The following is a 27,664-nucleotide window of genomic DNA, read 5'->3' as shown; positions in this document are numbered from 1 at the left end:
CATTCTGCTTTCACATTTGAATCACAGCACAATAGAGCTTGAGGACTCAGACATCATGGACCTGATCCTTCTCTCTTTATAGGAGAAACTGAAGTTCAGGGAAGGCAAGGGCCTGCCCTTGGTCACTCAGAGAACCAACATCAGAGCCAGGCTGGACCAGGGCTCTAGATTCCACTATAGACCAGCTGCTGCTCTCTGGTCCTAGGCCCGAGCGTACACGCCCCCAATCATCTTGGGCATCTGAGAGGCTAAGAGCCTAGGATTTTAAGTTAGACTGTCCTAGTGTCAATTCAAATCTCAGTCACTTTCTGGCTGTACAACATACTTATTTTTCTGGGTCTCAATTTCCACATCTGTAAGGTGAGGGTATTGGTACTCCCTACATTAGAGTTTTGCTGTGATACAAATATGGAGTAGTTAACACATGCAAAGCTCCCAGGCATAGCAGGTCCAGCACACAGTAGGTGCTCAATATCAAGTACATACAAGACGTTTCTTTAGGAGGACTTCATCAGGGATGACCATGAAAGAGAATCATGATTGGCTAATTGTCCTGCCCTCTGTGAAGTTGCTTACATGTCTCTGTTCTCTCTGAGCATCTTCCAGGAGCCCTCTGGACATGATGTGGCAATTTTGGTATCATTTTGCCCAAACATTTGACGTAACAAGGTGATGCCTTCTCTCCTTTTTTTTTTTTCTTCCTTCTACGGTTTCTTGAGCCCATCCCTAATGTAGTTCTCACAATCATAGAGAAATATGATTGTCGGCAATCCAAGAGTAGGACAGGTTTTAGAAACCACGTTTAGGAGTCTGTGAATCCCTAACATATGGCCTGGGATTTAGTAGGTACTCAATTTAGAAAACACCAAAGGTCAGGAGGAGGTATAATGGGTTGAATGGATGGAGTCAGGCCTTCATGTAAACACCTGCAGCTATTAGCCAAGGACCTACATAGCAACGCCATGACCACTTCCTACCGATCACTATTGTCATCAACCATTTATCAAGCTCTTACTACCTCTACGCAACGTGCCAAGATCTTTATGTCCACTAACTCTCTGAACCTTCACAATAGGGTACTTTCTAAGGTAGGTACTGTAATATCCCCACTTTATATATAAGGAAACTAAGACAGAAGGTCTAAATGACTTGTTCAAGGTCACTTAATTAGTAAATGGCAGAACCATGAGTCTAAAACAAGATATCTGGCTCCAGAGTCCACACGTGGATATTCTTTCGCATTTCTCTCATAGACAGTGGTGCAGCTGAAATTTGAAAACTTATGGCTTAGACCAAAGGAGTTTTGCCCAGTGTTGGGAACAAACTTGTAAGGAGCTAATCATCCTGGGATAGAGGGTGATTTGCCTCATAATAAAGCATGGGAGTTCTGAAGAGGCTGTGGTCTCTAATAGTCAGTGTACCTTGGGGGCCTGAAAGACCGGATAGCATTGAGCTGGGTCTGGAAGAGCGGATAACATTGACCATTTAGATTAGGGCCATTATTGCATCACCAGCAGAGGGAACAGCTGAAATAAAGACAAGGAGGTGGGGAATTGAAGGGACACATAAGGGAACAGCAGAAAGTTCAGGGTAGTTGAGATACATAGTATGAAAGCTTGGAGAGGCAGGACTTGCAGGGCCTTGTTAATGCAGACCAAAAAACCATTGATTCGTTTTGAGTAGCAGTGAGGAGGCCACATTTGGGTTTTAGAATGATATCTGTGGAGTGTGGGTTAGATCAGGGAGCGTTAGGGGCCATGGTAAGAGATACTGAATCTGGAATTAGGATGGCGGCAGAGAGGGATGAGAGAAGTAAGTGGATGAAGAGAGTCCTAGGATGTGAGACTGTTGTGTTCACGGTTTTCTTTGGGAATCTATCAAATGACATAAGTCTTACTGAGAAGACTTGGCACAGGATTTGAAATTTTAAAATCTGGGTTCAAATCCTGACTCTACCATTTTGTAGTTGGGTAGCCTACGAAGAAATGCCTAAGTTTTGAGACCAAGCCTTTACCTGCATCCAAAAAGTGGTAATAATATACGCGACTTCAAAATGTGCACGTGGAATTGAAAATATATGTATTCTATATGTCAGATTCTGGCACCTAGTAGGCCCTTTATTCCTATCAATTTCCTCCCATTCTTTCCATCTGCTTTAGTCCTGTTGCGGTGAGCATTCATATTCATTCTCTCTCTCACTCCACCCCCTTACTGCCCAACTTCCCTCTCTCTGTCCCTCTTTCCCCAGGATGCCAGAAATGAAATAACATTCTTTGCATGTTTGTTCTAAAGCTCCTGGCCGCCTTCCCGCAGACCCCTGGCTGGGTCAGGACTCATTTGCATTAGCATGTGTGAGGCCAGCATGAAGGGGAGGGAGAGGCCCTGTTTTCAGGGATTTTCATCAGGCGCCCCTGCCAGAAAAAGGAGAAGTTACTATTTCTTTCTGGGAAACATTCACAGACTCAAACAGGCAAGGAAGGCCCAGGGAGCTGCCTCACTTGTGGAGAGGTTGATGGGTGGGTGAGCTGCCTGCCTGACTCCCAAAACTGTATCCAACTCCTCTCACCCTTATCACAGGCCTGCCCCCAGAAATCTCTCCTTCAGCATGTATAGTATAGTAACTGCAGACCATAAATAGATCTTTCTTAATCCTATCCATGGCCTGTAACAGGGAGAGGAGAGGGAGAGAGAGCACATAGGGGCAAGAAAGACACTCAGAAGCTACAGGATAAATAAACAGCAATTTTGCTGGCTTCTAGAGATGGATATTAAATCCACAGAAGCATCTTTAAAAAAAAGCAGTGGTAATCCCTGGAGTTTTTTGTTTGTTCTTGCTATAATCCTGTTAATTTTTAAAATAATACGATGTCATGGAGTTATACTTTCTCCCAGGAATCCCAGTAACCTTGTCCAAATCCAGATAACCAATGGCCGGCCAAAGGAAGTCCTTTGGAGTTGTCTCAGGAGTGCCATTGGCACCATGACATGTGCTTACTCTAGAGGCAAGGATTATACCATTTATAGAGAAGCAAATTGAGTTCCTGGTATTTTATTAGACAACCTCCCATTATCTCCCATTACTTTTCTCAGTTCCTAGCCTCGTTATGTCTTCTTCAGGCAAGACTTTTGCCTCCTCCTTCATAATACTATCCATATAAATACTTCAGTGGAAAAATGAACGAATCAATGATACATACGGTTATTACTTAGAGTGCTTTCAATATGTCAGGCACTGTTCTAAATGCTGTACACAAATTAACTTATCCAATCCTCTCAATAACCCAATGAGGCCAGTATTTTGTTATTCCCGTTCTTATAGATGAGAAAACCAAAGCCCAGAAAAGTTAAGAAATTTGCTAAAGTCATGCACTAGTCAGTAGCACAGCCAGGATTTAAATTCAGTCAGGTTGGCTCCAGAGCCCAAGTTCCTAACCATTAACTAACCCAGCCTCCCCAGAAGTCACATTAGCATTTAATGAGCCAATGCACACCAGATCTTGCGCTCTCACCCATCACAGGGCCTGGGCACATGCTACACCTCTTATTCAGTTCTCAGCCTAAGTGTTGCTTCCTCAGAATGGCATCCCCAGAACCTGTAATCTCAACTAGGTTCCCTGTCCCTTTCCTTTATTGCAATTATTAAACTTTGCAATGACACGCATTCATGTGTGTTAACGTCTGTCCCGTATTAGACTTGGCAGTCTGTGGAGGTAAAGATGGTGTCTGTTTTGTTTGTCTCCATATACTCAAATGCACCCATGCAGAAGGTACTCAGTAAATCGTTATTGGATAAAAAATTGAGTACATGTAATATTACATTTAATCATAGCTATAATCCTAAGAGACAGACACTTTTTTCCCCTCACTTTAGAGATAAAGAAATAAAGGCTCACAGAGGTTCGATAAATTGGGCAAAGTCACTGAGAGTGTAAATGGCAGAACCGGTATTTGAAAGCAGGTCTTTTCTGACCTCAGAGCCCATGCTCTGAACCTCCACGCTGTATTCCCTTCTGTGAAGCCCTATAAGGGACACATAGAGGAATGAGACATAGTGTCAGCCCTAAAGAGCTCCCTGTTCTACTGGGAGGAGCCCACCATACCACAAGTCAATTAAAACTGGTGAAGTGGTTCTACAGCATCATACAAATGATGACCTGTGGGAAAAAGATGGCGGACAAGGAAGTTTTTGACAGCCAGGCATGACCTCCTGTAGCCTTTCTTAGACGATGTACACTTACTCTCTCTGGGTATGTTCAAATGTAGCATCCTCCCTATCGGCATTGGTGTTCATTCATTCCATTTGTTTTAGAGGATCTGCTTCTCTGTGGGGCTGTGCACTATATCCCGAAGACCCAGAGATGAACACAATCGTCCCTGCCACCTTAGAGCTCCCGATAAAATGTGGCCCATGATATGAGAGCTCAGAGGGGAGAATGCCTCCTATTCCAGTGAAAGTTGGCCAGAAAGGGTAACATTTTAGTTGAGTGTTAAAGGATGAACAGGATCAGTAAGGTGAAGATAGAAGGGAAAATGGTTTTCCAGGGAGAGGAAATCATATGTACAAAGTTACTGAAGAACAAAGCAACTTGGCAGTTTACAAACCCTACTCAAGTCACCGTGAGGCAATGGGGCAAATCTGGGTGATGAAGTTGAAGAGGTTGATAAGACTCAAATCATAAAGGGACGTTATTGCCAGGCTAAGGAGTATGGACTTTATCTTGAGGGGAAGGGGAACCGTTAAGGGTTTTAAGCTGCTCAGTAGACATTGTCAGATTTGCATTTTAGGAAGAGCACTCTGGCTAATATACTGGCAGTAGGGTGGAGGTGGGAGAGAACTGTTGGAAGCAAATAAGGAAGCTGTTCCCAAGGCCTGGGGGAGAAGCAGTGAGGTCTGGTATAGACCAGAATTGGAAGAAAGAAGGGTGGTTGAAATCTACAGTCTCTGATGAACAGGATGAGAGAGGGCGAGTAGTATGCCAGAAACAACCCATCAGCATGCACCAGTTTATCCTGCCTGATGCTTATTGGTAAGGACTCAACTTCGGTCCCTTGCTTTTTGGGCTAGCCCAAGATAGAAAACATTTTCTTTCTTTCTTTCTTTCTTTTCTTTTCTTTTCTTTTCTTTTTTCTTTCTATTTGGAAAGCATTTTCTAAGCATCTACTATGGGCGATGACTGTCCTCTGGAAGATAAAAAATAAGTAAGCTAAGTAAGCCTGTGGGAGTTGGCAACAGTCCCCATTATTCTGTTTCTGATTTTTAAGACTACTTGACTCTCATCTGCTTCTGAAACAGCAAGAAATGATTTAGAGGTGCCATTACCATGTGAGAGGCTGATGGGGTTAAAAGGAGAATGAGATATGGTTTCTTTCTCCCAGAGAGCTCACATGCCAGGGGGATGACAGCAAGTAAAGGATAGATGAAGACAGTGCTTCCACGGTTTCATGTCCTAGGTACTAAGACACTCAGAGGAAAAAGCAATTAGTCCCATCTGAAGAGGTGTGGGTCTTTCCCAGAGCCTGCAAAAGTGGTTCTGAGCCAGGTAGAGAGAGATCTGACCAAAGTCGCATGACCAGGCAGTGGTAGAGGTTTTATTTGCTGGTCACTAAGCTGAGCTGCGGAGCCGAGCACAGGGACAGTCCTCCTTCTGGGACAAGAATCCACTACAGTCCTATTAACGATGACGGCTATCTCCCCAGCCGCTGCTTGAGCATGTAGAAATGCATCAGATATTATGTTAAGTGTGTGATTAAACAGCATTAGCATGTTTAATCTTCACAATAACTTTCTAAAAGATATTTCAGAATGGTATGTAAGAGTCTGAACCCTTGGATACAAGTAACAGAAACTCAAATCAAAATTGCTTATGAAAAACTGGAATTTATCCACTTGTATCAACTGGGAAGTTCAACAGGTGTGCTGGCTGCAGCCCCAGAGACATCCAGGAGTTCAGATGATGTGATATGGACTTTGTATCTCTGCCCCAACTTTCCTGTGTGTTGGCTGCATTCTGAGGTGGGTTTTCCTTCTGGGGGGACAGAGATGGAGGTGGCAGACCCCACTCAGGTGCAGCAACCAAACTGACAAATGGGACTAGGCGAGGAGAGTCCCCGGAGAATGGCCTGGTGTGAATGTGAAGCAGGGTGCTGTAGAGAACTGCCTAGAAGCCCCAGCCTCACATCCAGGCTTCAGAAAACATTTGCTGAGCCAATGACATCAGGGCTCATTGTTGGAGAGCATAATGACATGAAGGTACGTAGACTGGCCGAGAAGCTGGAGATCAGAAGTGTCTTGGTACTGTCTTAGTCCTTGGACCAATCCAAACCTCAGAGATTTTTCTGCAAGACAGAACAGTTTTGTCTTCAAAGTCAAGGTGAACACAGCAGCCCTCACCCAGCAGTTGATTAAGTGCCAGCTCTATCACTCTGCCACTATGTGTCTGTCCTTGATTGAAAAGCCCCCTCCTCACCCTCCCGGAAAACATCAAGTTCTCTGAATGTAAAACGCAGGCAATAAACCCTGCTTTGTCTTGCTTTCAAGGTTATTTGTGTAATAAGCTTTGCAAAGTGTAAATTGATAGGTGTCAGGAATGCATTCATTTGTTCGCTTTAATCATGAAAATGAAAATAAAATGCAGAGAGTATGGAGACAGTACAATAAGCCCCCATGTGCCCACCATGCAGGATTAATACATGTCAGGACTCTGTCACATTTGCTTCAGAGCTCTTTTCTCCTGAAAGAAATTAAAATTAAAGATAAAATTGAAGATTATTTTGCCTCCTCCCCACCAGTCTTATTCTGTTCCCTCCTTCCCTGCTAAGATGTAACCACCGTCCTAAATTTGTATGTCTAGTCCAAAGAACAGAGTGAGTTTATGTTTGTTTATTTGTTTGCTTCTTCTTTCGCTTTTTAATTTCCACCATCATTCCTAGTCTCATATGTTAGCAAATTAAAACTGCAGCTGCCTCCAACTGATATTTTGCAGCTTTTGTTATTATTTATTATGAATCTTAATTTAATTTCTGTAACAACCATAGTCACAGAAAGTCCCACTGTGTCTTATCTCTCCTGGGAACCTTTTTTTCCCCCCCTTTTTATGTCAATACCTGTAAGAAAATAAATAAATATGTTAATAATGTATTCTTCTAATCTTGTGCTTACGCAAAGGCTTACGTCTCTGAGAGCTTGTCCAGCCGTGGCGAGGTCTTATCAGGGCCGGATGCCCCAACCGTGCCCAGCCAGCCTGTTCCCTTATTCTGGTGGCTCAAGGTTTCCAAGGCCGTCGTGTCCAATGGACCAGAGAGGCTTATCTTCATGGCGCAAAGGGAGCCGGATGGGGCTCTGAGTTGGGGCTCTGAGATATTAGACGAAGGCTATGTGGGGTTGCCTGAGTTCACAGCAGGGATCAGACCTGCTGGCTAGAGCAAAGAGGGACAGCATACTGGGGAGTATGTGGCCCTGGTGGTGGAGAGAGACAGACCTGGGTTTGAATCCGGTACTCTGCCGCGTCACTGCAGGGCCCTGAGCCCCCAGTCTGCACATGGGGGAGGGAGGGAGAGGCACCTCCTTCGCAAGTTTCTTGGGATGTCAGGGATCAGGCATGTAGCACCCATAGCCCTTGACACTTACTTATGGCTGATGGGAAGAAGTTGGGCCCTACTGGCAAGCAAAGAACAGGGCGCGTGGCCCAGAGAGCAATCATCAAAGGAGTGAGAGGAGGAAAAAAGAAAATCAAAACAGCAACAACTGCCCAGTGTAAAGGCTGTCTGGGGACCTCACTGACAGCTCAGGCTAAGTGGGGTAGAGGCAGGGTGACACCTTTGGGAAATGGCGCCCCGCTGTCAGCACTGTTCTTAGTCCACACTGTGAATCTGCTTACCATTGCTAAGTGCCTATACAGCATCCTGCCTTGGAGGCAGGGGACCTGGGTTCAAATGCTGGATTTGCTTTGAACTTACTGTGTGACCTAGGACAAGTTGATTGCCCTCTCTGAGCCTTAGTTAAACAAAGGGTTTAAATGAACTACTTGATAAGGTGCTATCCTGGTGCTAATAATTGTTCAGCTTATGAGAATGCTTTTGAGTTCTCTTTAGGAACCTAGGGCTGACATAGGCAAGGCTTCCTTCAAGCTTTCTGGGCAGCTGCTTCCAGCCCCTCCGCAGTTCCCGCCTCTGTTGAGAATTCTGAGATATCACAAGTCCAAGTCCAGGGTGTTTTCATCATCTTTAACCTTTTTAATCAGCATTTGGGATTAGATAGTTGATCTTTAAGTCATACTGTTTGCGCCACCCACCTTTACCCACTATTGCTTTGGCCTTCCTAAATCGGTGAAGCTAACAGCTTATAACTCTTGCCTAAGGAAAGGCTTTGTCAACCCCTTTTCACCTCTCTGAGTAGTTTTACCAGTGCTTGACTTTCTGTCCTGTCCTGTTCACCATTGGCGCCTGTGGACATGTCTTATCTGTTCAAGGAGGAGGGTGAGTGCCTTTTGGATTAGGACTAAAGTGTTGTTAGTTCATGGGGGGGCGCTGTATAACACGAAGACCACAGATTTGGGGTCAAGTAGCCTCTGGGATGGGACCCTGCTCTGAAACTGGCTACCCATGGGATTCAGGAATCTCATTTCATTCTCTGAGATCTCTGAGTCTCTGAGACTCTGCTTCTTCATCTGAAAATACAGATAAATATAGATAATATGATCTAGTACTTAAGACTGTTGTAAGGAGTCAATTAGATAACATATAGCCAATGATTGGCAAAGACGATATGTAGGTATGAGATTGTGTGTGTGTGTGTGTGTGTGTATATGTGTGTGTGTGTGTGTGTGTGTATGCGTGTATATATATATATCGTCTAGTCGAGTATATCGGGAGCCCCTTGAAGGGCAAGGACTGTGTTTTATAGTATTTCTCTTTAATCTCATCTCACACAGTATCCACTGGCCCATAGGATTGCTGGGCTGCACCTGCTGCACTCAAGGCTCTTGGGTGCACACAGGTTTCTAGAAATACTGTGATGTGAGCAAACAAGTGTTACAGCAGCCACAGAGGGAGTAGCCTTCCTGCGTCTTTGAGCTTGTGAAACCGTAATGCCTTCTCCTCCTCTCTCTCTACCTCATCCTTTCCCCAGCTTTCCAAGGGCTGAATGTGGGGAAAAAAAGGATCCACCTTTGCCCTGAGCAATGCACATGTGATTTCTCACATCCTACCCCCCAGTCCACACACACACACATTTATGTATATACATTTATTTAATAAACATTTATTGGAGGTCTACCATGTGATCTAGCACAGTTTTTGGCACTGGGGATAGCTCAGTGAATAAAACAGATTAAATCCTTGTTTTTGTGAATTTGATATTCAAGTGGGAGTGACAAACAAAATCAGTAAATATAACAAACAAGGAAATTATGTATTAGAAGATCACAAATATTATGAAGAAGAACAGGGAGCTAAGTGAATGATATTCTAATAGACTTCTAGGTGCAGCAGTTGGGGTGGAGTTGAAATTTAAAAGGGAACCTCATCGAAAAGGAGACATTGGCACAAAGCTTGAAGGAGGTGAGGGAAGGAAGTGGGGAGAGAGAATCCCAGACAGAGAGAGGAGCCAGCCTGCATTGCTGGGAGTACGACAAAGGTTCAAGGTGAAGCCCCACTGGATTGAACACAGTTGTTTATTTCTGTTTATCAAAGAAATAGGAAATGCAGATGAGGATTATTAAAAATGCTAATTCTAACTATGGATTGAGAATTTGGCTAAGGGCATCTTACCTACTCTGAGGACTCCTCCTAACAATCCTGTGAGACAGGTGGAAATGTGTTTGTTTTATTGACAAGAAAACGAAGGTGAGGAAGTAAAGTACTTACCCAGTGTCACATAGCCTGTGAGCAACAGAGAGGATATTTAAACACAGAACTTTCCCTACTTCCAAGTCTATGCCTCTGACCTCGGCATCATACTGAGGTTTTGAACAGTTCTGCTGCAGTCCGCAGGCTCCTACCTTCACAGATAAACCAAAGCCATAACTACCCACTTAAGGTTCCATTGAAGGTCCTGTTTCCCCTTTAAGAAACTCTGGGACAGGGGCTGGGGCAGGAGGTGCTTGCTCAAATTCAGACCTCAGAAAGCTGCACATATAAGAGACCCAGGCCCCAAATGCCTGCCATTTGGAGGCAGGATACTTCTAGATTGACACCACTGGTTTTGTTTGTTTTTTTTAGAGAGTTTTTTGTTTTGTTTTTTTTACCCCAGTTCTAATCCACATACCATGAACTTCACCCTTTTAAAGTATATAATTCAGTAGATTTTAGGATATTCACAAATGTGTTCATCCACCACAATAATTCCAGGATATTTTAAACATCTCAAAAAGAAACTCAATACCCATTAACAGTCACTCCCATTGCCCCCTCCTCCCAGCCCTGGCAGCCACTAATCTACTTTCTGTCTGTAGGAATTTGCCTGTTGTGGACATTTCATATAAGTGGAATCATACAATGTGTGGCCTTTTCAGGCTGGATTCTTTCACTTACCATAATGTTTTCAACTTTCAGTGATATTGTAGTGTGAATAAGGACTTTATTCCTTTTTATGGTTGGATAATATTCAATTGTATGGATATACAACATTTTGTTTATCCATTCATCAGTTGATGGTTATTTGAATTGCTTTCCACTTTTCGGCTATTAAGAATAATACCGCTCTGAAAATTGGTGTACAAGTTTTTCTACAGACATATGTTTTCAGTTCTCTTGAATATATGCCTAGGAATATAATTGCTGGATCATATGGTAACTCTGTGGATAACTTTGAGAGGGATTGCCAAACTCTCTTCCAATATGGCTGCACCATTTTTACATGCCCATCAGTAGTATATGAGGGTTCCAATTTCTTCCATCCTTGCCAACACTTGTTATTTTTGTCTTTTTTATCATAGCCATCTTAATGGATAAGAGGAGATGTCTCATTAGAGTTTTGATTTGCATTCCCTAAATGACTAATGACGTTGAGCCTATCTCCATGTGCTTATTGACCATTTGTATATCTTTTCTGGAGAAATGTCTATTCAAATCCTTGGCCCATTTTTAAATTATTGAGTTGTAAGACTTACTTATATATTCTGAATATTAGACCTGTATCAGATAGATGATTTATAAATATTTTCTCCTATTATTTTGGTTGTCTTTTCACTTTCTTGATAGTGTCCTTTAAAACACAAAAGTTTTTTTTTTATTTTGGTGAAGTCTAATAATCTATTTTTTTCTTTGGTTGTGCTTCAGGTGTCATATCTAAAAATCATTGCCTAATCTAAGTTCATGAAGATTTACTCCTATGTTTGTTCCTAAGAGTTTTATAGTTTTTGCTTTTACATTTAGGTCTTTGAGCCATTTTGAATTATTTTTTTTTTATATGGTGTAAGAATAGGGTCCAATTTCATTCACTTGCATGTGGCTATCTGATTGTTCCAACATAATTTGCTGAAGAAACTATTATTAAAGAGACCATTCTTTCCCCATTGAATTGTCTCGGCACTCTTGTTGAAAATCAAATGACCATATTAGTTTATTTCTAGACTCTCAATTTTATTCCATTGATCGATATCTATCCTTATACTAGTAGTAGACAGTCTTGATTACTGTAATTTTGTAGTAAAATTTGAAATCAGGATGTGTGAGTCTTCCAAGTTTGTCCTCTTTTTCAAGATTATTTGGCTATTCTGGGTACCTTGTATTCCCATATGAATTTTAGGAGTAGTTTGTCAATTTCTGCAAAAAAAAAATCAGCTGGGATTTTTATAGGGATTGTGTTGAATCTATAGATAAATTCAGAAATATTTTCATCTTAACAATGTTAAGTCTTCCAATCCATGAACACAAGATATCTTTCCATTTATTTAGGTCTTCTTTAATTTATTTCAATGATGCTTTATAGTTCTCAGTGTGTATGTCTTGTACTCCATTGTTAAATTTATCCCCAAATGTCTTATTCTGTTTGACAGTACTGTAAATGGAATTGTTTCTTAATTTTATTTTATTTATTTATTTATTTTTTAAAGATGTTTGTTCCTAAGGGTCTGTTTCTCTACCATCATGGTGTTTCTTTTTTTTTTTTTTTAAGTTTAATTTTTATTTATTTATTTATTTATGGCTGTGTTGGGTCTTCGTTTCTGTGCGAGGGCTTTCTCTAGTTGCGGCAAGCGGGGGCCACTCCTCATCACGGTGCACGGGCCTCTCACTATCGCGGCCTCTCTTGTCGCGGAGCACAGGCTCCAGACGCGCAGGCTCAGTAGTTGTGGCTCACGGGCCTAGTTGCTCCGCGGCATGTGGGATCTTCCCAGACCAGGGCCCGAACCCGCATCCCCTGCATTGGCAGGCAGATTCCCAACCACTGCGCCACCAGGGAAGCCCTTAATTTTATTTTCTGATCATTCATTGCTAGTGTATAAGATACAATTGATTTCTTTATATTAACCTTTTAACCTGTAACCTTAACTGAACTTTTCTTTAGATCTCTGTGTGTGTGTGTGTCTGTGTGTGTGTGTGTGTGTGTGTGTGTGTGTAGATTCCTTTGCTTTTCTATATATAAGATCATGTCATCTGCAAAAGAGATAGGTGTTACATTTTCCTTTGTTATCTGGATGACTTATTTTCTTTTTTGTTCTAACTGCCCTGTTAGAACAGAACCTTCAGAACAATGTTGAATAGAAATAGTGAAAGTGGACATCCTTGTCTTGTTCCTGACCTTAGGAGGAAAGCTTTCAGTCTTTACCATTAAGTATGATGTTAACTGTGGGTTTTCCACAGATATCCTTTATCAGATTGGGGAAGTTCCCTTCTATTCATAGTTTGCTGAGTGTTTTTATCATGGAAGGGTATTGGGTTTTGTGAAAGCTTTTTTCTCTGCCTATTGAGATGATCATGTAATTTTTGTCTTTTACTCCATTAATATGATGTATTTATATTGGTTGATTTTCATATGGTGAATCAATCTTCTTTTCATGGGATAAATCCCATTTGGTCATGGTGTATAGTCCCTTTTATATATGTTACTATACTTGGTTAGTATTTTGTCGTGTCTATATTTATAAGGGATATTGGACTCTGTGCGTGTGTGTGCGTGTGTGTTTTCCTTGTGATGTCTTTGTCTGTTTTTGGTATCAGAGTAATACTGGCTTCATACAGTTAGCTGGTAGTGTTACCTCTACTTATATTTTTTTTGGAAGAGTTTGTGAAGGACTGGTGTTAATTGGCATTAACATTTGGTAGACTTCACCAGTGAAGACATCTGGTGGCCCATTGTTTCATAGGAAAGGAAAGCAAAGTCCATGGGGAAGGACTTCACCCAAGGTCATAGTGTTGATCAGGACAACGTTGGAGCAGCCCAAGGTTCAGACCAAAGTTCAGCCAGTAACTCCCTATATGCACTGTCTCTAATTCTCCTACTGCTATTGAAAGCAGGTATTGTTGTCACTATGCAACTGATGAGGAAACAGGCTCAGAGACATAGTATGGCTTAGCTACACACCCAGTGGCTGAGCTAGAGCTCTAACCAAACCTTATGAAAAGCAGTGGTATTATTGCTTACAACACCCTCCAGGGTGATTTTCTTTGCCCAGGGGGTTGGTTTTCAAAAAAGCAATATTCCCACTTTATCTCACTTGAGTATCATGAATAAGCAAGACAAGCAAGATAACATTTACCTTACCAAGCACTGTTTTAGGTGTTTTCCATGTTACTTCATTCTTACAACAATCTTGTCAGGCAGATATTATTGACTCCAATTTACAGGTATGGAAACTGAGGCTCTCAGAGATGATGGGAACAGGAAATAGAGCCATGATCAAATTCAGTCCCTCAGACTCCAAGCACAGGGGTTGGCGCCTTCTCCCCACATCCATCCATCCATCCACCCATGGGGAAGGAAAGCTCACACATGTGGAAGAGACTGAGCTCAGCCAGAAGTATATAAGGACCATCCTGCCTATAGTGTTCCCTAACTCAGTGTCCAAGGGTAAATCCAAGTTGGTGACCTCTACTTGGCCTCCTTTCCTCTGCACTTGGCTTTGGCAAAATGCAATCTCAAAAGGCACCACAGAAGAAGAGAAGGACTCTAGGGTCAGATGTGGAAAGAAGAGCAATGTCAGTGTTGAAACGGGGTGACGGCGATGGTGTTCCTGTACTAAGATCTCTTCCTTGTCAAAAGCTGGGAACATGGAGTTCATCCTCCTAATAAACTCTAACCTCCTCTGAACTGTGACTCAAGACCAAGTTGGGACCAATGAATACCTAATAATTCTATTTGGAAACAGCACTGGACTTTGAGTTAGGAGACCTACACTGGGGCCTGGCTGAACTACTATCTGCGCAGCCTTGGGAAAGTCAATTCAAATTTCCATGGTTCACTTGCCTCCTTGTAAATACGAACTTAATAATACATATCCCTTAGACAGTTGTAAAGAGAACAGAAGACAACTGTATAAAAGTTCCCAGCTTTGTGTTTAATACAGAGTAGGTGCCCAAGAAATGTGTGTGGAATGTCTAAGGCACTTTTGCATCCATAATGACTGCTTGGTCCTCACAGCCTCCCTGTGGAGTTATCAATAGGTACCTGAGGCACAGAGAAGTCAAATCATGTGACCAAAGCCACATAGCTAGTTGACAAGGTTAAACCTACAAATCATGTCCTCTGTCTCTAAGATCAACATATTTCCAAGTTATGCTTTCCTGTAAAAATTTCTATAACGGAAGTCATTTAAAAATTATTGTTTTTATCTGGGTTTCAGAGAGGCTGTCCAGTATGCAACAAAGATATAAGAAAAAGGCCACAATTTGCTTTAAAGATCCGAGGAATACAAGTTGAAGTGGAATTGGGCATTCCATGCATAATTCATTCCTTCACTTAGAACCATAAATTTAGACTGTGTCTGCTTTACCTTAAAGCAACTTATTAAAAGATGAACATCCTCCAACTAAGAGCTGTGGTCAGTCCAACTATGTGTTGTCATGTTGTCCACTCCCTGAAAAAAAAGAGAAGTAGGAAAAGAGAGGGGGTGAGAAGGGGAAGGGACAGAGAAGAAGAAAAGGAAGGAGTAAGGCAGGAACTGCTGCTAAAGCCAAGTCAAGTGTGGACCAGAATTTTTCTTTCAAGAGAGGTCAGGTTATACCTGATAGGTGAATGAATGAGTTTAGACAGGCCATGTGCATAGTACTTGTGTATTAAAATCCATTGGCATAGTCACGCCTCTAAGGCTTTCTGAGTGGGGAAGGTAAGGATTGTCCACCATGTTTTTTTGTAGGAGAAAATGAGATTGTTATAGACGGTTGACATTCCCTGTAGGTTGCAGCTGACAGAGGATTCAGGTGGCCCTTGAATGCATTTCCAAGGCTTAGTTCACTGTTTAAAGAAGGGAGAAGGGACACACCTGAAGCAAACGTAGGGGCAAGAATAAATTTTTATTAAAGTGCCGTAGCACTGCGTCCCATTTCTTGTTCACTTGACCATCTCCCTGCTCTCCTGTGAGCTCCTCGAAAGCAGGGGCCACACTCTTCTTACCCATGAGTGGTTTCTCCCCTGCTTGGCACAGAGCCAGGTGTCTCTCCGATGTTCCGCCAGTGGCAGGCACACACAGAGTGGAGCTGCTGTGATAGTCACTCATTCCTCGGTTGGTTACTGGAGATACCCTCGACATGTTTTCATTGTAAATCAGTTTATATCTATTTCATCTTAAATGTCAGTACACGAAGCATTTATTTCTGAGTTCTGGTATTCTTGGCACTGTGGGTTTTAGGGTAATGCTCATAACCCAGTGAATTTGGGGGGTCTTGGCAGTCAGAGCAGCGCATGTCTAGCACTGATTCTAGATTGTTGTTGCTTCTGCCTGAGCTTAGGCCCACACTGGTTTCCAAACTTGGCCTTCCCCCAGAGCTCTCCCTGCTGACTCCCCCTTCCCCTGATTCTTTACCTGTTAGCTCATGGAGCTGGGGGGGTTGAAAGGGGTGCAAGTGTAGGGAACTGATGTTTGGAGTCCAACCGCAGACCGCCTCACCTTTGTCCCAAGCAGGGCCTCCCAATCACAGCTCAGACTAGGTTGTTTTGAAAGTAGAAACCTGGGCTAGAGTCCTTAATACCAGGACAGTTTCTCTGTGCCAGGCATTGGAATTAAATATTTATGTTGGCAGAAAGCATGGGTTGTCAGCCCGAGTTAGGAGATAAGAAGGTTGGGTTTTGGTGTTGGGGAGTAGGTGGGCTGCATGTGGTATCCGTACAGCCCCTGGCTGATCATTCTCAAGTCCTACTTTGATATACCTGGACTAATAGAGATATTTTGCCTGGTGGAAAGCACCCAGCTGGGGGAAACTTGGGACATCTGAATTCTTGCAGCCCGTCCATACCATCTTGCCCAATGCCCTCGTTTCACGGTCTGGGAAACTGAGGGCAGGACATGCTCCAAGGTCACACTGCCCATTCAGTGGGCGAAACTGGAGTCCAGATCTTCAGCAGGCTGTTGAAGATCTGGGGTCAGAATAGCTGCAGTCAGAATTAGACCTGGGGTCAGAATAGCTGTGTGACTTTGGATAAGTCACCTGAACTCACTGTGCCTATCTGTAAAATGGGAATGACCATTTTACAGATCAAATGGGATCAAATGAAATAATGTAAGCAAATGATTTTAATGTTAAGTACTGTCAAAGCTCTAATTCAGGGGTCAGCAAACTTTTCTCTAGAGGTCCAGATAGTAAATATTTCAGGCTTTGTGGGCCATATGTTCTCTGTTGCAGTCACTCAGTCCCATCACTGTAGTGTGAAAGCATCCACAGAAAATAGATTTTAAGAAAACAAGAGTGGCTACATTCCATTAAAACTTTATTTACAAAAACAGGCAGCAGACCAGTTTTGGCTGTGCACCATAGTTTGCTGACTCCTGCTCTAGATGCTTGGAAATTGTTCTAGTGACTACTGATGACACAACAAATGATCCCAGAATTTAGTGGCTTAAAACAACCATTTGATTATGCTAATGGATTCTGTGGATCGGGCATTCAGACAGGGCACAGCAGGTTGGGCTGTCTTTGCTCCTTTAAGTCTGGGGCCTCAGCTGCAAGGGTTCAAAGGCTGGAGGTGACTCAACTGCTTGAAGGTTCCTTTGTGCATCTTTCTGGGGATTGGCTGGGCTGACCTGACCATCATGCTGCTGAGGTGCCTGACATAACCTCTCTGCGTGGCGTGCCCTCCTCACACCAGGGTTGTTGGATGTCCTGCATGGAGGCTCAGGGCTCCAAGCGAGAATGTTTCAATGAGCAAGGTGGACGTTGTATAGCCCTTTATGACCCAGATTCACAAGTTACACAGTGTCCCTTCCGCTGTGCTCTATTAATAAAAGCACTCATGAACCCGCCTCATTCAAGGTGAAGGGACATAGGCTTCTGCCTCTCAATGGGAACAATGTCAAAGAATTGGGTTGGGGTGGATCTCATTTTAAAATCATTATAGAAGAGATTCATAATTTAAACACACACATTGAAAAATGGTGAAAGCTTATTTAGCACTTACCACGTGCCGAGTGCTCTTTTGAGTTCTTTATTCCTCCAACATCCCTTTGAAGGAGGTGATATTATCCACATTTTAACGACAAGAACACTGAAGAACAGAGAGGTTAACTAACTTACCCAAGGTCATAAAGATAGTACGGTGTAGAACCAACATTTGAGCTCCAAAGTCTGTTCTAATCATGACCCATCCTGCTTCTTTGTGATCATGAAAATGAGAATTCTCTTTCTACTATTCAAGCAGAACTGGGTTAAGTACCTGAGTCTTGGGACTGCCAGGTGTCTAGCAGGTCTTCCTGTCAAGAATCAGTGGGAAACATTATTGCATACCTACTCTGGGTTCAGACTGTTCTGAGCACCATGGGTAGACCAAGGAAAGAGGTACGGTGCTCAATTTCATTCATAAGAAACCTAAAATTTGAGTGGGGGGATTGAATTCTGATTTAATTCTCACAACCCTGTGAGATGGAACCTTGGTCCCCATTTTACAGATAAGGAAACCAAGGCCCAGTGGTTCAGTTGCTCCTGCCCAGTAGCTGATGGAGTTCAAACTCAAACCCAGAGCCTGATAATGCAAGTCCATGCTCTTTGCCATAGACTCCAATGGAGAAAGATCTGGAATGGATCATCCCAACTCTTTCAGAGGCAAAGCCCCTAGAAGATCAGATCTAGCCCATCCCTCAGCGCTGATCTTGGTTTAGTTCCCTCCTTGCAGAGACGAGAGACTGAGACCCAGAAAAGGGTAGTTAGGTGTCCCTGGCCATCTGACTGCACAGACCCCGAGCTGGAGCCGGGACTCAGTGTTTTTCCCACCACCCCTGCCTTCCACATTGTGCTGGGAATGGCAGGGAGGGGAGTGATGGTAGTTGATGGAGGGGGGTTGGGGGGGGGGATGAACTAACGGGAAGTTGTTTGCCAAAGCTGTGTGGGGGAAGGAGCATTTTACAAGACCAGGGCCTCTGGCCTGGAAACATCTGTTTCCCTTCAAATCAGAGAGGAGACTTTTGCCTCCCCAGAATGCCTAAATCACGCGGCGGCTGGGGAAGAGCAGGCGTTGGCCTGGAGACTTCAAACGCATTTTCCCGTCCTCTCGGGGACCGAGTTCTGACGTGGGCCTCTGAACGCCTGTCCCTGCTCTTACCCCCTGTCAGATCCATGAGAAGCTCTCACCGCCAATTAATGTCTTGGTTTCATTCTCTCACCCCTGCTGTGACAGGGTTCCGGGGGTCTTGGATGGGACCAACAACAGCTTCCTTTCCACCTCCCTTCCTCTAATCTCCACTAGGACAACTTACTCTGGGTGTGGGGGGAGGGTGTCAGAGCCTTGGGCTGTGGCCTAATAATAATAATAGTAATAATAATATTGGTAATGGTACCCACAGCTCTCTCTCGTTGGCTGCTAACATGCCAGGCATCAATGGTGAGCAATCTCCTGCCATATCTCATTCTAACAGCTACCCTATTTAATGGGTTTTAATATTATGATTCCTATTTTACAGGTGAGTTTATTGAGGCAAGGCCTCACACAGCCAATAAATGGAGGGCCAGAATTTAAAACCAAATTGCCTGATTCCAAAGCCATGCTTTGGGCCACTCTGTTATTCTATCTCCTTTCATGGCCTTTTAATCTAATCACCTTTTGTTCATTTTATAGATAGGGAAACTGATTTCTAGACAAGGGAACTACTGCCTTATAGTTGATTGAGTCATTCATTCAGTCTGTCATTCATTCTGGAAAGTATTTGCTGGGCACCACATGCTTTAGGTGTCTGAGCACCAGATGTAGGTGGATAGGGATGGGCAGGGCCATAGTCCAGTCCTGAAGACACTCACGTACTCATGGGGGCACGAGAGAAGTGTCTGGGCACTGACCTAGCCATGCCACCTGCGCCGTGACAGGGCACTGTGCAGGGAGAATGGCTTCCCCAGAGGAGATGAGGTTTGATTGATGCTCCAAGGACAAGGTGGAGAGGGTCAAGTGGAGAAGGGGTCGGGTGACCCAGATGGAAGGTGCAGCAAGTGTGAAGGCAAAGAGGTGGGATCCATTAGCAGTTGGATGTGGTTCTACTATGAAACAGAGTAGGAAGCAGAGATTGTTAAACAAGGCTAGATCTGTGGCCAGTTTGAGACTCAATGACAGAGTCTCAACCTGATAGTGTCAAATGAAGGAACATCAAGGAGTCACGCTGGGGGCCCGGGGTAAGGAGATTGTGCTTTGTCCTGAAGATGGTGAAGAAACATTGAAAAACACTTTGCATTTGAGTCATCAATCCCAGGGCACTTCCCCACACATTGAAATCCCAGTACACCAAGATCCTATAGCTGTAGGCATCTGAGATCTCACAGCCCACAGTCTCTGGAAAAGCCGGGATGCAAACTCAAGTTTTCAACCACCTTGGCCAGTGTTCTTCCCCCTGAAACAAAGAGGAAGGAGTAGCGAGGGTTTGAGCCTGGGATTCCCCAACTTCATCCTTGGAGTCACCTCTTATTATAGTGAAATTATCCCATAGGTGCAGTCGGAGCTAAGTCAGTCAATTGCACAAGAAGCAGGGTGGTGTCTAGGAGGAGCACTGGAGGAGGAGTCGGGAAAGCCAGTGTCTTTACTCTGAACTTATTGGCAGCGGGTCCTTGTGCAAGTCTGCTTCCTCTCTGGGCCTTGGTTTTCTCACCTGTAAAGTGAGGCTGTAGAGTTCGGTGATGGCTCAGGAGTTCTCGTCCACATTATCAGTGGATCTCAGCCTGCCTCAGCAGGTAAAGATGAGAGAACCGAGCTGAGGTAGCCGGCACCCTTCCCGACCCCTGAGAAACACAGATCTGACCGTGTCCTCTCTCAATCTCTCTCTTTCCCCTTTTCACTCTGTTTTGTGGGTGTGTATGCGTATATCTGTTTCTCAGCCTGCCTCTCTCATTCTCTTCTCTTTCCCCACATCAGGGACTGCCACTTTCTGCCCCTCTCAAAGAGCCCCTCCAAGCCCTGCCTGGTCTGCTAACAGCTTTCAGATGTGTCTCTGGAACAGTTCTACAATTACAGCTGAGACAGGCAGAAAGCACATGGCCTTGTGACTTCTGACCCAGGCCCATAAGGCTGACATCTTCCTCTTTCGGCACCCCTCCACCCCCACTGGCAGGGTGGCCTGAGGACTCCTCTATCCTGGGGCCTCTACTGACATGTTGGGTTACTCTAATAACACAAATAGAAGCTACCTTTTGGGGAGCAAAGATTGAACCAGGCATGCTGCAATCAGTATATCATTGAGTCCTGATCCCGAACTTGTGAGATATGGTTAACTTCACCCTGTTTTACAGGTGCAGAGACTGAGGCTCAGAGACAGTGAAGTGGCTTCCCAAGAATGCTCAGCCAGCAATTGGGGAAAGCAAGATTCTACCCAGGTTTTATAATTTGAAAACCTAAGACTACTTCTTTCCCAGGTGCAGAGACTGAGGCTCAGAGATAGTGAAGTGACTTCCCAAGAACGCTCAGCCAGCAACTGGGGAAAGCAAGATTCTATCCAGGTTTTATAATTTGAAAACCTAAGACTACTTCTTTCCCAGCATGCTGTTATTCATGCTGCTTGGCTAAGCAGAGAGGTGACCCTGGACCCTCTTGGTGGAGGAAATATATTACAGAAGCATCCTGGAAACATAATTGGCCAGTGGGAAAGCAGTGTTTAAAATTTCTTCTAACTCCTCATGTTTGGAGACTCATTCACATATTTATTACAGCCTTCTGTGTTCCCCTCAGTTGAAATGCATCTCCTCCTCTTATACTCCAAGAAAACATTTTAAAAATGTGTACCCTTGTCCAAATAAGTGCTCTTTATATGGCCTTTATTAAAACTTGCAACTTACAAGCCACTTCTCATGCATCACTCTATGTAATCCTTGAGATAGCCATGCACTGTCTCTACAATTAGCCCCATCTTGTTGATGCAGAAACTGAAATTCAGAAATGCGATGGGATATGCTCAAGTTCATTCATTTACTCAAATATTTAAAGTGCCTATCATATGCTTAGTACTGTATTAAGTGCCAGGGATATAGCTGTACCCAAGCTTCAGGCTAGGGTTTGGGTTCTGCCTCTGCCACTTCCTAGATGTTGTGTGGGTAGTAAGTGCTTACACAGTGTTACCCAATACTCTCCTTACCTCCCTCCTTTGTCACTTACTAGTTCTCACGTCCTGGAGTTTGACTACGATCTTGCCTCCGACCCTTCTTCCTGGTCGTAACTCACCTTGTATAGCACTTACATTTCACATTCATCCACGCTGACCTGTGAAATGGACAGCAGCCTCCCTACCACAGATGCTTGATGTGGAGAGGTGAAATAAGCACAGAGGGGTAAAGTGACTAGTCCAAGGTCACAGAGCCAGGGAATAGAATGGAAAGTGAATGCAAGCCTGGCCATCTCCAAGACCAGACTTCTTCCTCTGTCACCTGCTGCTTCCCTTGACTGAGACAATCCTGGATGTAGTAAGTGCTAGAACTGAGCTCCGCTCACAGTGCTGAGATATGACAGGTGGCGAGAGATAATCCCCACATCGCAATGCTGTTGTTCTCATGCCAAAGGCTGAACCCAAAAGGTCCAGAAAGCAGATGAATAGATTGGCTTGCATCTGAAGATGGGGCCAAAATATTCCATATTTAGGTCTCTTAGTCACATCTATTAGGTTTAGACCCACACTTGTTTACCCTTGCCAGCACTCCAAGCTAGCTGATGAAAGATAAAAGGTGAAATTAGATTTGACAAGATAGTATAGTACAATGTAGTTAGGAGTATAATCTTCGGATTTAGACAGACCTAAATTCTGGTCCCCCACTGCTACTTACTTAATATGTAATAATAGGTCAATTACTTGACCTCCTTGGAACCAACATCCTTATTGATAAAATGCAAACAGTCACGGTACCTGACTCATACATTAGGAAGATTAACTGGAATAGTGCATACAAAAGCCCCAACACCGATGAGCACTTATTAGATGGCAGCCGTGCCTATCATTACATTTAGGAAGTGGGCTAGTTTTCCTGCACTTGGACTGACAATTCTTCAGGGAGGGGGGACTTGTTTCTTTTTTTTCACATTTGGGGAGACTCAGGATCAGAGAGGTTAATCAACCAGCCCAAGGTCATACAGCTAGTGAACCTCAGAGCCAAGGTTTGAGTGGATGCTGATTGTCTACAAGGCTCCTGCTTCTGGGGCTCTGGGTGACCTGTTCCCTGCTTGACCCCTCACCCCAGTTCCCTTTGCAGCATGTTGGTGGGACAGCTCAGTGCTGACATTCCTGCAGTGCTAGGAGGTGTCTCCGTGGGTCTGTCATGGGCCTAGTGGCAGTGACCCATAGCAGCAAAGAATGTGGAGCGTATGTGGTTATGAGGCTTGCTGCCAGCCTGGCTCGTGGCGTCATACACACAGACCTGGCACGACTGATGGATGAATTCCGACGTGCACCAAAAACACCAGCTTCCTCGTAAAGGCAGGATGGCGCTAAGGTACTGTCTGAGTTACAACGAAACTCAGAATCAGTATCAAGGAATAAGCTAAAAACACATTCTAGGGATGGCATGAGTACCTCTTACAGTTCTTCAAAAGAGAAATTGAGTTATTCTTAAAAAGGAGACTTTCACACAAAAAAGACAAATGGTAGTTTCTCCAGAAAGATACTGGCTTCTGCTTACTGTGCCCCTTGTACCAAGAAGTTCTGATTTATAGTGCCTTTTATAAAAACAACCTTTGGACGATCATGTCATGAGGTATTAAAGCTGAGAGGCCCTCTGAGACTTCCAGGTTCAGACCCTCTGAGCTAGTAGTGCTGGAGCTGGAGCAGCAAAATGGCAGCTGAGAGTTCAGAGAATGGGTTTTAGAGTGAGACAAACCAGGATACAGGTCTTGGTTTTTTCATTGTCTAACTGTGATTTTGGACAAATTGCCTAATTTTTTGATCTTCAGTTTCCTCTTCTGAAAGATGGAGATAATGAGAGTGATTATTTTAGGAGGTTTTCATAAGATTAGAAAAACATGTGAAATGGCACTGTTTCAACATAGTTGGAGTTTGGCAAGTGTGCCTAATGGATTTGTATTTGTACAGAGGTGATATCCACAGACCTTTAGTCAGAGGATAGTAGCTGATAGTGGTTAAATGCATGGGCTTTGGAGTCAGACACACCTAGACTTAATTGCCAGTCTCAGTAATTACTGTGTGGTTCTGGGCAAGCTGCTTTCCCTCTCTGAGCCTCATATATAAAATAAAGAGAGTAATAGTAGTTATCTTTTAGGATCATCTGGGGGAATTAACAGCAATAATGCAGATAAAACTGCGTAGATCCCTGCTTGACACATATTAAGGACTCAGCACAAATTAATTAATTTGGACAACCAACTCATATTTATTAACTACCTAATATGTGCAGTCAATCAAGGTTCATCATTCCACAACTTGCAGTCATAGTGTTATGCCCATTTTATAACATGCGGTAAGTTGAGGTTTTGGAGAAGGAGGAGAGGAAATAGGGCCCCTGGGACTGTAGTTGCTGCTACCTGACCCAGAAAACCCTCTTCCCACTCCACACTACTGCTCTACCCTTGAACGCTGGTGAAAGAGGATGGCATGACAAAGACAGGATGCTGAGATGCTTAGCCCTTCTCCCTTCTATTCAGATTGTCGCTGGCCTCCAAGGATTACCTCTTCTTGAAAGTTTACTCACTCCTTTGACTTTGTTTAAACTTCAGAACTTGGAGATCTGGAGGTTTGAAGGGTCAGAGAGCCTTCTCAAAGTAGGCCAGACAACCGTGTCTACTCTAGAAAGAATTCTGTGCCCTGGATTGGACCTGAATCCACCAGGTCTGCAGTTTACCAATTCTCTCCGTCAAATACCACACAGGCTGCCTACTCCCCCCAGTACAGCATGGAGCTGCAGGCAACAACGCGGAAAGCTGGGGACATGCCTTGTACCTAGAATAACTCCCAGGACCTTTACACTTACTGCTCAGGACCTTTGCACTTACTGCTTTTCCTGCCTGGAATGCTTTTCCTCCCATAAGCTAGTTCCTTCTCATTTTCATGTCTCAGATCAAACCTCTCAACAAGAAGGCCTTTGTGGACACACCTGTCTAAAGCAGCCATGTCCCCCTTCACTTTAGTCTATTATCATTCACCATTATCTATTTTTTTGCTTACTTTTTGTTTAGCTTTATGCAAGCAGGGACCTTAACTCTCTTGCTCATCTTTGTAATCTTAGCACCTAAAATAATTCCTGGCACACAGTTAATGCTCAACTAAGATTTGTTAAATGAATGAATGAAAGAATATATAAATGCGTATATAAAGCCATACAAGATAGCATCGGGGTTGACTTCTCAAGTCCTGGATTCAGACTGCTCTGCCCCCCAGTAACTGTGAGACCATGGAAAGATACACAACTAAGTCTCAGTTTTCTCCTTGGTGAAACGCAGGTGATAATAATCCCTGCCTTCTAGGTTTGCTACTTGTAAATTACGAGATTATGTGCAAAATGCCCAGCAAGGCAGTTGGTGTTCAATACATGCTTAATAATTATCTTTTTTTTCTTTCCAAATCATTTTCCTGCAGCCTAAGCATCCCTGAGTTCTTTCAACTATTATTCCTGTGCTATGATTTTGTGTTCCTCTTTGGAACCTCCAGGGCCTTTACTGAAGTCACAGCCTTGTGCTGTTTTCTTGTTCTGCTACAGGTTCACTCTCTATGCAGTGGATACACGGGGGAGGCACTCAGAGCTCAGCACAGTGACCCTGAGGACCGCCTGTCCGCTGGTAGATGACAGTAAGGCAGAAGGTAGGTGACCCATTTCTTCACTTCCGAGGTAACTCCCATATTCTCGCTCTCTAAATTCTGCACCCAGCAGTCGCTAACTACCACTGCTTTCCTGCCTCACACGCATATTGGCACAGGGAGAAGAAAGCCCAGGGACTAAGGAGGAACCTGGAGATAAATTAATCAAAGCCATGAAGGAAATTGAGACTGATCAGCAGTATCTTTGCCAGTAGAAAGACTTGCTCCTCTTTTATAGAATCTGTGTTCTGACTTAGAGGCAAGGAATGGTGGAGAGTCAGAACCCCATGACTGTGTTCTTGCCCCTTGGCCTAGGCTTTTAGGGACCAATCCCTTTCTTCCACTTCAGGCTACGCTAGAGCTGGCAAATCGGTGGCACCTAGAGGACCACTTGGCTTTGCCGCGTTCATAGCAGATATCATTAGCTGATCAGAGCACACCTTCCCATCTAGCCCAGTGGAGGCCTCAGAATCCTCAGCACAGAGCTAGAGTCAGTAACTATCAGTCAGAATTAGCATGCAAGATGAAACCTTTTCTGCTGTTCCTCGTCCATGAAGTTGTAAGCATTAGGCAAAACACCTGTCAAAAAAAATAGAACCAATAAATCAGATCTACCATATACTTAGTTCTTAGACAATGTGTAGATACAGTTTCTACAAAAACATGATGGTAGCTCATGAGACCTGGTGGCCCACTTCAAGTTGAGCAAATATTTTCTAAGAACCCTGGTACAAGCAATGCAGAAGAGACATGCTCTTCATCTTTCAGGAGTTCACATTCTAGGGGGAGAGAGAGAGAGACATTTCTTCAAATGGCTCAATCATAAGCTTGATGATAGATGTTTGTGTGCTACCTACCAGACAAGAGGTGATGGTGAGATATTGAGTCTCAAAAGGGAGGGGATTTGAGATGGTTTCCTGGTAATTTTTTAAAGTATTTTTATTTTAAAATAACACATGAACATGGTTTAAAAAAATAAGAACAATAAAGATCAGAGTAGAAAACGGTACAAAGTAAATGCTCTTCCCATCCTGAACCCAAGTCCCCCAGACTGTCCTGAAGGCAATTGCCGTTAGCAGTAATGTGGGAACATACATAAATTTTGTTCAAAGTCTTCAAAGATGAAAGAATGTGCCTCCTATTCAAGAGAGCAGCCCATAATGAATTTTAGTTACATCAATTAGTAGGAATGACTGAAAGAGTAGAAATTGCCATGAATGGCAAACAGAAGGGTCTAGATTTTCTTTGAAAGATTTTTGAATGGAAAGCTTTTAGACCTGATCACAGGAATGTGTTGGGAGTATTGCAGAGAGGAGATAGAAGTTGACTATTGAGATGAGCCCAAGACAGTGTATTTAAGCCTCTACACTTGTTTGGAATTTTCTGTTAAATCATAGCCACAAAACTTATGTTAGTGAGTGTAATTATAAGCACTAACTTTGTGCCAGACCCTGTATTGAGTGCTTTACATCCACGTTTTAATTTAGTCCTCCCAGTGTCCCTCCAGACTATATATCGTTATCTCCGGTTGATAGATAGGAAAACTGAACACAGCTGGTCAATGACATATTCGGGATGGAATTAAGGTTTGTCTGTCCCCAAAGACCGCACTAGTGAACTCCTGCATGAATATGCCTTCCTAGTTGCAAGGCATGCTTTCGTCCTCCCTTTTTCCTACTGTCCAGTGATCTGTGCCTGCAATTCTTCCTCCCCAGAGATAGCTGACAAGATCTACAATCTGTACAATGGGTACACAAGTGGGAAGGAGCAGCAGACTGCCTACAACACGCTGATGGAAGTCTCAGCCTCCATGCTGTTTCGAGTCCAGCACCACTACAACTCTCACTATGAGAAGTTCGGTGACTTTGTCTGGAGGAGTGAAGATGAGCTTGGGCCCAGGTACGTGGGCATATGAGCGCGAGCTGGGTGGTAAATTCTTCTTGCTTCCATTTGACTTTACTGGAGCCTTTCTTCCATAGGCTGGGAATGGGCTTTATGAAATAAATAAGAGTGGCAGTCAACCCTAGTCATGTCAGGGTTCGAGAGGGGAAGTGGGTAGGGAGAATGAAAGAATCTTGGAATTTTAGCTTCTTGGACTCCCGGAATGTCAGATCAGAGACCTCAGTGTTCTTTCAGTCAATCCCTCCCCTTATTCACCTTCCACTTGCAGTTTTAGAGATGGGAAGCGTAACCTCCTTGAGGGGATATGTCCTAACCAACATCGTAGAAGAGCATGGTGACAGGGTCATGGCCCCTAATCTAGGGCTTTTCCTACTCTTTCATAAGAAATCCGAGTGCTTTTTTTTTCTGGAATA

At 43.7% G+C, this 27,664-nt stretch overlaps 1 protein-coding gene across 3 annotated transcripts in view; it reads left to right on the top strand.

Annotated features, from left to right (window-relative positions):
- Nucleotides 1–27,664, top strand: part of ASTN2 (astrotactin 2) — a 913,616-nt gene that overhangs the window by 871,363 nt on the left and 14,589 nt on the right. For all 3 annotated transcript variants that reach the window (XM_057548646.1, XM_057548645.1, XM_028165454.2), the window contains 2 exons: nucleotides 25,252–25,352; nucleotides 27,065–27,248. In XM_057548646.1, the coding sequence (XP_057404629.1) occupies nucleotides 25,252–25,352; nucleotides 27,065–27,248 (285 nt within the window). The remainder of the gene's footprint in view (nucleotides 1–25,251; nucleotides 25,353–27,064; nucleotides 27,249–27,664) is intronic.

This window comes from Balaenoptera acutorostrata, chromosome 6 (genome assembly GCF_949987535.1).
Source record: "Balaenoptera acutorostrata chromosome 6, mBalAcu1.1, whole genome shotgun sequence".
NCBI lineage: Eukaryota > Metazoa > Chordata > Mammalia > Artiodactyla > Balaenopteridae > Balaenoptera > Balaenoptera acutorostrata.
Note: the sequence above shows the minus strand (reverse complement) of the source record. Positions and strands in the feature narration are given on the sequence as shown.